The sequence below is a fragment of the Anarrhichthys ocellatus genome, unplaced genomic scaffold (assembly GCF_004355925.1).
Source record: "Anarrhichthys ocellatus isolate YVR2014 unplaced genomic scaffold, GSC_Weel_1.0 scaffold569, whole genome shotgun sequence".
NCBI classification, from domain to species: Eukaryota; Metazoa; Chordata; class Actinopteri; order Perciformes; family Anarhichadidae; genus Anarrhichthys; species Anarrhichthys ocellatus.
The window spans coordinates 18,138-27,553 of NW_022280543.1; the positions used below are offsets into that span (position 1 = coordinate 18,138).

At 43.3% G+C, this 9,416-nt stretch overlaps 1 protein-coding gene across 1 annotated transcript in view; it reads left to right on the plus strand.

Moving 5' to 3' along the window:
- LOC116376749 (tetratricopeptide repeat protein 30A-like) overlaps positions 1 to 9,000 on the plus strand; it is a 16,024-nt gene extending 7,024 nt beyond the window's left edge. The window contains exons 4-17 of the mRNA XM_031838218.1: positions 159 to 215; positions 338 to 473; positions 2,034 to 2,138; positions 2,245 to 2,373; positions 3,663 to 3,712; positions 4,167 to 4,319; positions 5,368 to 5,433; positions 5,548 to 5,601; positions 5,820 to 5,885; positions 6,316 to 6,392; positions 6,761 to 6,968; positions 7,527 to 7,598; positions 8,190 to 8,293; positions 8,481 to 9,000. Coding sequence (XP_031694078.1) covers positions 159 to 215; positions 338 to 473; positions 2,034 to 2,138; positions 2,245 to 2,373; positions 3,663 to 3,712; positions 4,167 to 4,319; positions 5,368 to 5,433; positions 5,548 to 5,601; positions 5,820 to 5,885; positions 6,316 to 6,392; positions 6,761 to 6,968; positions 7,527 to 7,598; positions 8,190 to 8,293; positions 8,481 to 8,661 — 1,458 coding nt within the window. The 3' untranslated portion in view covers positions 8,662 to 9,000. The remainder of the gene's footprint in view (positions 1 to 158; positions 216 to 337; positions 474 to 2,033; positions 2,139 to 2,244; positions 2,374 to 3,662; positions 3,713 to 4,166; positions 4,320 to 5,367; positions 5,434 to 5,547; positions 5,602 to 5,819; positions 5,886 to 6,315; positions 6,393 to 6,760; positions 6,969 to 7,526; positions 7,599 to 8,189; positions 8,294 to 8,480) is intronic.
- Positions 9,001 to 9,416: the final 416 nt, after the last annotated feature.

The following is a 9,416-nucleotide window of genomic DNA, read 5'->3' on the forward strand; positions in this document are numbered from 1 at the left end:
TCTCTGTCTCCTCTCTCTCTCTCTCTCTCTCTGTCTGTCTGTCTTTCTCTCTCTGTCTCTCTCTCTCTGTCTCTCTCTCTCTCTGTCTCCTCTCTCTCTCTCTCTCTCTCTCTCTCTCTCTGTCTGTTTCTCTCTCTATCTCTCTCTCTCTGTTACAGATGGTGAAGCTTCAAGCCTGTATCAAATACTGTGAGGAAGGTTACTCGGCTGCCAAGGTGACGAGCTCTCTCGTATTATCTGTTAATGCAATAATACAAATGATGGCGTTTCAGTTTGAATCATTACTATCTGCAGCACAACTCACACACATTCGTTCATCTTCCCACAAACTGCACAGTCACTGCTGGAGCAGCTGCCCCAGGAAGACCCCGACTACTTCTACAACACGGGCTGTTTGCTTTTCCAAGACGGCAAGTACGAGGAGGCCTGCAAGAAGTTCTCGTCTGCCATGCAAGTGCTGGGATACCTGCCAGGTAGCTATGAAAGGCACGCGCAGGAATACACCCGCAGTACACAGTACAATAACACAGTACTGCACCGCATTACGTCATCATCTGCAGCAGCGTCTTGGCTGTGGAAAAGTTATGATCCCTCCAAGAATGACTCCAGTAGTGTGGACGTGATTTCATAACACTAACTTTTAGGGAGTTAATCCACATCAAACGTCAACATCGAATAAACAAACTGATCTCAAGATGAAAAGCTTGAGGATCGGATTCAGCTGAAGTGACAGCGATGGAGCGATCTTTGCATCACATGTTCATGGTTAATGTTTTTCTCCAGGGTTCCCACGCGTCCTGGAAAACCTGGAAATCAGTTGACATACTGTATATTCCAGTCATTCCTTTTGAGAATGAACTAGCAGTCTATGTAACTCGGGTCACATTGCCTACTGATCATAATAACGTTTAAATGGTAGTTTATGGACCAGAGTATTTCGTTCATGTTGTGGAAACTGTAAACACACGAATCACGTCACATGCCGGTTGCATGACTTTACATAACTTTGCTTTCTTTGCAACTTGTTTCAAACAGTCGAGTAATGCTGAGTTGTGTTAGCATGTGTGGTTCAGTTGCTTGCTAGCTGGTTTTGCTGGTTTGTGATTGAACTGTGGTGAGGAGCGATGGTTTCACATGTGTGTTTGGCGGTGATGAGAGAGTTGGTTGATAATGAAGAAGAACAATGACTAAATACTGGCTCACTACTTTTTTACTGTGCTAGCATTGTCTCTACAAACACAATGCTGCATTGTTCTTTTGTAGCAGTAGCTTTGCTAAAATGTCCACAAAATCTGATCTGTAGAGAAGAGAGGGAACCCTGTTCTTAATGAAACTGGGATCCACTTGATCGCAGCAGAATCTTCTCTTCTGAACACCTTTTCATGGTTTCACACTCTTTTAGAAACGCTTAACACAGATCTGATAGAAAGACCCAGAACTCTGTTTTAAACTCTGTGTTAAACAAAAGAGAAAAACTTCTTTTCAAAGCTGTTGGTAATTACTTGCATTATTATGAATCTCTGATGTGTTTTTATAATTAGTGAAACTCCTTCATACAACTCTTCAATCAGCAATCAGTCCTCATCTGTAACGTGTGCCACCTCTGAGTGTTTCTGAGGGGTTGAGATTAGTTTTTGGTTCTTTGGTGAAGAAAGAAGGCAAGATGGATGTCTGAGTGTGTCGTTGAGGTGCTAACTGTAGGTCCTACGTGTCATCGACAGTCCATGGCCCAGAACGACCTGCACACAAGAACACACTGAATGAAAATGTCTCTTTCCTACAGTATTTCAACAGGGCTTCTTAACAAGTAGAGTAGAAAGTGCAGCAGGGTTTTGTTCTCAAGTAAAGGAAACATTTTAAAGGTTTTATAAGCTGGGAAAAGTGAAGGCTAATGATTTTAAATTGTTATTTTCTCACAAGCTTAAGGAGAACTTTGGCAGGTTATCAGATCAAGAATGTGTTCAAAATCCTCTACGTGCACTATTTAAAGTCCATCATGTCATCTCTGTCTTTGTGTCGCTCGTCTCTCTCAGCGCTGTCCTACAACATCGCCCTGTGTTACTACAGCCTGAAGAACTACCCTCAGGCCGTCAAGTACATCGGAGAGATCATCGAGCAAGGCATCAGGGAGCATCCAGGTAAAACCTCCTCACAGACTCTCTCCTTACAGCAGCCACGGTGACATTTAAAGGTTAAATAAGTGACATTGGTTGATGATCGAACGTTGTGTTTTCTGTGTCCCAGAGCTGAGCGTCGGTTTGACGACGGAGGGCATCGACGTCCACAGCGTGGGCAACACGCTGGTGCTGCATCAGACGGCCCTGATCGAAGCCTTCAACCTCAAAGCTGCCATCGAATACCAGCTGAAGAACGGTGAGACCTCCCCCAGTGTGACACACAGACACACGTCATACTCACTAAATAACCCGGTTAACTTGTGGCGTTCTCATAGGAATACTTCTTTAACTAGTCTCCATAACTAATACGACGCCACAGAGACTCAACAACTTGTTACTCTCTGTTTCCAGTTGACTCAAACTCAGTGGAGTGTGTGGATTCAAAGGTCCGGAGCTACTTTCTAATTGCTTTGTGACTTAATTTATTATATTATTTATTATACTTAAAGGATTAATATGGAGCATTTCTGCATTAAAATGTCTAAAAACGAGAAGACCTACAGTATGTTACATATTTTGTTGAGTTATGTACTTAGATTATCGCTTCAGTCTTAAAAAGCTAGATGGTTGCTTGTCGATGGCAACATGTCCGCGTTACCCCTCTAGTTGCTCTAACCTCGGGGGAAACGCAGGAAACACCAGCTGATTCAAGAGGAAGGAAGTCAGCGAGCCACTCTATTGTTTACTTTTGTTTTTTACTGCTGATTCATGACGGAGCGCGATTATTTATTGCCTGTGAAGCACAAACAAACGTCCAGTAGAGACCTCATTGATTGATATGATGTTTCAGATCCAGCTTACTACGATGTGTTCTATGACAAGTACTTCATGCCAGCCACCGATCTAATGTGTACGATAACATTATAACGTTACACCAACGTTCAATGTGCTCTTAAAGTTTAATTTTAGTGTGATTGTTTTGACCAGAAACAGGACAGCAGCTGTTTGTGTTGTCGACTCATCTATTGGGAAGTTAGCAGGTTAACGCTACGTTAGCTAACGTTAACTTGCGGCTGTTTCATTTGAATGAAATGACATAACGTGAATAAACATAACATGAACCTTAATACATCAACTCATCCGTGAACATGAGTTGTGTCAGATACTGTACATTTGGTGGTTTTTAACAATGAAGACAACAACTCTCATGATCCCACGCTACTTCACCATGTCATCAAAATCTTTTGTTATTGTTTTGATTGAAAGACCTCTTGCGACAAAAAAGACACAATTGCAGGTTCCCTGTGGAGTCTTTACAAGGTAAGGAAGAGGAACATGGATGTAAACAATGCACACGAAGTCAGCTTCATTAGGGAGGAAATGCTTCCACCATGTTTGTCAGGGCTCAAGTATACACACAGTGTGTTATGGTGGAGAAAACGGGGCACTTTAAGTGTTGATTTCTTGAGTTTATTTATATTTGTTCATGCTACGAAAGAAACTATGATTCAGACTAAAACTGCTTTCTTTTCTCTTTTCCTGCAGTGAAAGGAGCTCAGGAGGCTCTGACCGACATGCCCCCCCGATCAGAGGAGGTAACTATCACCACCCATTCACTGTGTGTGTGTGTGTGTGTGTGTGTGTGTGTGGGTGTGTGTGTGTGTGTGCGTGTGTGCGCCTCTGGCTCGGTGTGATTATTCTGCTGTAATCTGAATCAGGGCTGTCTGGACCTGTGACAGCCTGGAGATAACAGAGAACAGACACATCGGTGTGAAGGCTTACACGGAGGTACCGACGATAGTTTTATCGTCTGGAAGCTGCTTCATTAATATTAATGCTCAGACGGGGAACTGTCCTTGGACAAGTTTGTAACTGCCACTCAGTCTTCTTCAGCTGGCAGAAGAGAGAGAAGTGTACCTCTAGTGCCCCCTAGTGGAATGTAATACCATCTAAACAAACGACTGAATAATGACCTGTCTTAATACAGTGCTTTGCAGAGTCATGACCCAGTGTACCTACACTATGATGTGTGTGTGTGTGTGTGTGCAGGAGCTGGACCCGGTGACTCTCCACAACCAGGCTCTGGTGAACATGGACACGAAGCCGTCGGAGGGTTTTGAGAAGCTGGCCTTCCTGCTGCAGCAGCCCTCCTTCCCCCCCGTCACCTTCGGAAATCTGCTGCTGCTCTACTGCAAACACGAGGTACACGGCAACCCCCGAACCCGCAGAGTACGGTCCTGTACCGGGAGGGTCCCAGACCGGATCCACTGTGGCTTTAAGTACGCTTGAGAAAGGAATCCGAATGTGCTTTCACGTCCAGCCTGTGGCAGTTTGACAAAAGAATGTTTTTATTCCCACAGATGTCAAAGCAGCGATTACTGACCAGGACACGCTTTCACCGTCATGTTTTACACTTAAAATTGTATCTGAATGTTTCTCACTTACATTACAGTTCTTTATCTGCTGCTTTAAGCTGATGTTCTTAGTTTGACTCCAGAGGAGTGTAACACATGAATCAGCTGTCAGCTTCGTCTTTAACTCGTGATTAACAGAGCAGTCTTTGAGGATCTGGAAATTCAGTTCAGGCTCCCCTCGTCCTCCTGACTTTGTTTTTTACGGTTTGAAAGCTTTGTGTAATTCTACCAACACCAGGTTTGACCCACATCGAGGCTTCTATGCAGCTCACTGAACACAAGACGACTGCTTTACTCTGATAAACAACTGGCGTCCAACAAGCTGCTCACGTCCTTGTTAGTGTAGTCGAATGGAGTTTATAGAAACAGAAGCAGCTCTGCTGTGGATGTATTTTAGACTCCTAAAAGACAGCAAAGTAAAGAGGTGAAAACATTCTAAATATAGCGTTCACTTAACCTGATATTGATTCTCTGAACTTCATCTACTGTAATGAAACACTGACAATGGAGAAGAACCTCACTTCAAAGAATCCCGTTTACGGACTATTAGCACTACAGCAAAACAAACCTCTGTTTCAAGAGAATGAATCATTCACACCAACAGTCATTTAAGTTTCCCTTTTTAATTATTCTCAGCAGCCACATAACGTAACAACTCCTTCTGATAACCTTGTTCATCCTGATCGAACAGTTCCATCCTGTTGAGCTGCCCCCCCACCCCCCCCCGGTCCACACAGGGAGTGTTCTGTGTGGTGTGAGTGTTGGCTGGAACAGAGAGGTGTGGGTCTCTCATTAAAGTGGTATTCATGTCTCTGCTGGACTCGTCTCTCTCTCAGTACTTCGACCTGGCGGCTGACGTCCTGGCAGAGAACACACATCTCACCTACAAGTTCCTCTCGCCGGTGAGCTTCTGGACCGATTCAAATGTTTTCACTTCACAGCTCAAAAGTCTCAATAATCATGACAGGTTTCCTGTTGCAGGATCCATATTAAAGGTGACTTTCTGTCTTTTCCAGTACATGTACGAGTTCCTTGATGCCTTGTTGACCTGCCAGACGGCACCAGAGGAGGTACTGAAAAACATCTTTAATTAAAGTATAGCAGTAGTAGATACGAACCCACAGAATGATCACCAACACTGTGTTTTTAATGAAAACAGGTTCTAGTAGAAACCCAAAATACAAGTATGAACCTTCAAAATGAGCTTATGTCTCCTTTAAGTTTAAGGCTCATGTTTTATTCTTCCATAAATATAATATCATGTTCATACTGTCGGGTTTTTTCACAGGCTTTTAGGAAGTTTGATGATATGAACGGAAAACTGACGGAGCAGTTGAGGAAGCTGGCCAAGCAGGTTGTTTACTCTGAATGTTTCTTTCCTGTTGATGATGTACGCAATGTTTGATTTTTCTATATTTCATTTGGAGATCAATTATTTCATAAAAATGTCAACTTGTTATTGTCTTAATCTGTCAGTTGATCCATGGAACACTGACCTGCATCCTTACATTTAGAACCAGAGTTTCAGGAGCTGAAGCAGATTTTACACTTCAAAGTGGATCTTTTAAGGAATGTTTCTCATTTACTTTACATTTATTTAGCTGAAGCTTTTATCAGAAGTGACTCTCAATAACTGCATTCAATCAACAAAAATAATCTTTATCAATCAGTTATATCAACTTCCTCACATATGCTGATCTGTTTCAATGTGCTACATAAGTTGCTTTTTATTCTCAATATATATAAATAATATCTGAACGTTGTTTTCGTCCGTCTTCTCTAAGGTGCAGGAGGCCCGACTGGCTCGAGACGATGAAGCTCAGAAGAAATCTCTGCAGGAAAACGACCTGATGCAGGAGAAGTGGGGACACACATACACACACATATATACAGACACACACACACACCTACACACACACACACTCACACTTACACACACACACACCTACAGTGGTAAAGTGAGAGAAGTAAACAGATAGCTCGTTGATATTTTGCACCAATATTTGAACACTTTTAATACTTCTCATCATATAGTTCTATAGATTTCTAACCACCAGTGACTAATACAACCTTTGGGTCTTGAATCACTGTTACATGTTGCGTTGTTCATTCCCTGTAAGAACTAATAGTAACAAGAAGAAACGTTTGACAAATGAACTCCAGTTAAATCAAATCTAAAACGATCTTGTTGGAACCTCTTCACCGTGTAATCGTCCCGCTGCTGTCCAGGTACATCGTGGTCCTGATGGCCCAGTCCAAGATCTACTGGAACCGGGAGAACTTCCAGATGGTGGAGAAGATTTTCCGCAAGTCGGTGGAGGTCTGCAACGAGGACGACACCTGGAAGCTGAACGTGGCCCACGTGCTCTTCATGCAGAACAAATACAAGGAGGCCATCGGCTTCTACGAGCCCATCGTCAAGAAGCACTACGAAAACGTGAGTGTTTCAGAGCGTTTAGTCGCTACGTTAACGCTCAGACATGATGCTGTCAGTCCGCTGCAGCAGTCTGAGGTCCGGACTAGACGTTGACCGTTTCCCTTCTTGTCCAGGTGGAGCAGTGTAACATTCAGGATTGTCCCTGCAAGTGCAAACCCTCGGTAACACTAGAGAGCCAGCAGCTCTGTGTTGATTCCTCTGTAGTGTCTTCACATCTGTGCATGATATCTGTCTCAGCGATCTTCTCCTCTGTGGGCTGTTTACTTTGTTTGTTTCCTTGTTTGCAGTGTTGCTCGTGTCGTTTTCTGGCACCTGAAATTTAGACAATTTCAGACACTTAAGTCCCGATAAACTCTGCTGAGGGAGCAGCGTCGTTTAACAGAGTTTCTTCACATCACAGAATATTCCTTTAAAGTCTGAAGTTAAGCTTTTATTAACAAACATAAAGTCAGTTTGAGGAAACTTGCACGCGCCCTAGAAAAGATGTCTTAAATGTTAAAGGTCAGAGTACTGCTTAAAAATATTCTGTAAAGTGTGTGTGTGTGTGTGTGTGTGTAGATCCTGAATGTGAGCGCTGTGGTCCTGGCCAACCTGTGTGTGTCCTACATCCTGACCAGCCAGAATGAGGAGGTACAAAGACATTAATGTGTCGTCATGACATCATGTCACTGCTGTATTTAACAGTGAGCTTCATTCTGCTTCACGTAGTTTTACTCGGTGGTTAAAACTACGTAAACACAGTTCAACGGGAAAATTATACTTTCTCCGTTCTGTAAACAATGAGCAGAAGTATTGTCTCAGTCTGACAGCTGATGGGTTCTGAATATTAAATAATAAAGTTAATTTGAATGTAATGGACCTGGTTCCACTGTTACAGTTTACCTTACATGAGTCAATGTTACTATTCTGCATAATGTACATTTACTCTTAATCCTTTAAGTACATTGAGCTGATAATACTTCTTTACTTGTTCTTTACTTAAAGACACAATGAGTCGGATGTTGTGTTGTTTTGGTAAAAAATAGGAAAATCCTGCAAATATTAAGCGAATAATGTTTTCATGTTTTGCCTGTCAGTATTGTCTCTTTGTCTCTTTATATTACACAAAGTACTTTCATAGGTGTAGTTATTTTTCCGACTCGTGTTGTTTAATTGTAACATTCTTCAGAAGCACTCGTTGTGAACGAGTCTCCTCTGTTTCCTCCTCCTGTCACCCAACAGGCTGAAGAGCTGATGAGGAAGATCGAGAAAGAGGAGGAGCAGATCTCCTACGACGACCCCGACAAGAAGGTCTTCCACCTCTGCATCGTCAACCTGGTGATCGGGTGAGTTCAGCTTAGACATGTATCCTCGAGGTCTTGCTGTATTTTTAGCGTGAAACCAGACTGACTTTGTTATTGACCTGATATGACTTTTAAAACTCAATGATCAGATTTGCTTCCTATCTTATGAACCGAGTGACGTCATCAACGGGCATCAGTGTTCACTCTGAGGCTGTGTTTCTTTGTTCAGGACGCTGTACTGCGCCAAAGGCAACTACGACTTCGGCATCTCTCGAGTCATCAAGAGCCTGGAGCCGTACAACAAGAAGGTCAGCCATCTTGTTCTCTGGGATGTTGGACATCAGCGTGTAGACGAGTCGATGCTGTCGTCAGATATCATTTATCAGCACATTTACGCTACACAGGAATAACAACACGTGTATCAAGTCTTCAACCAAAAATAACCCTCTGAGCTCTCCAGGACTCCTCTGTGAGGCCGAGCTGCTCTTTCTGGACCTTTTTGATCTCATCCAGTCGCACCAGCGACTCGGCCTGCAGCTGAGTCCACTCGGCTCCAGCTGAGAACACAAAGCCGTCACGTCCTGAGAGTTTCCCCCCCGTCTCATGCTCTCAGTGCTCACCACCACGGAGTCACATTGAATGTCAGGATCTACTCTAGTCAGCTGTGGGGCAAACTGTGGCACGGAAGCAGATCAAAGTGTGTTTAGGATGATCAGGTTTTTGTGTTTGAAAAGGTCACAGAGACTAAATGCAACAATGTACAAACACACAAAGGCTAAAGGAACATTTATTCACGCTAAATTGCACAAATAAAAGCATAAACAGTTGTAAATATTTCTGTCCGTGACTTCAAGTTAAACAAAACACATAAATACAAGTTTTTATTTCTCAGAAACCTGCCACAAAATAACGACAGGGAACACTAAAGACAGTGTGTGTGTGTCTCTGTGTGTGTGTGTGTGTGTGTCTGTGTGTAGCTGGGGACGGACACATGGTTCTACGCCAAGCGCTGTTTCCTGTCTCTGCTGGAGAACATGTCCAAACACATGGTCATGCTGAGGGACGCCGTGGTACAGGAGTGTATCCAGTTCCTGGAGCACTGTGAGGGTGAGCAGCAGCACACACACACACACACACACACACACACACACACACACACACACAC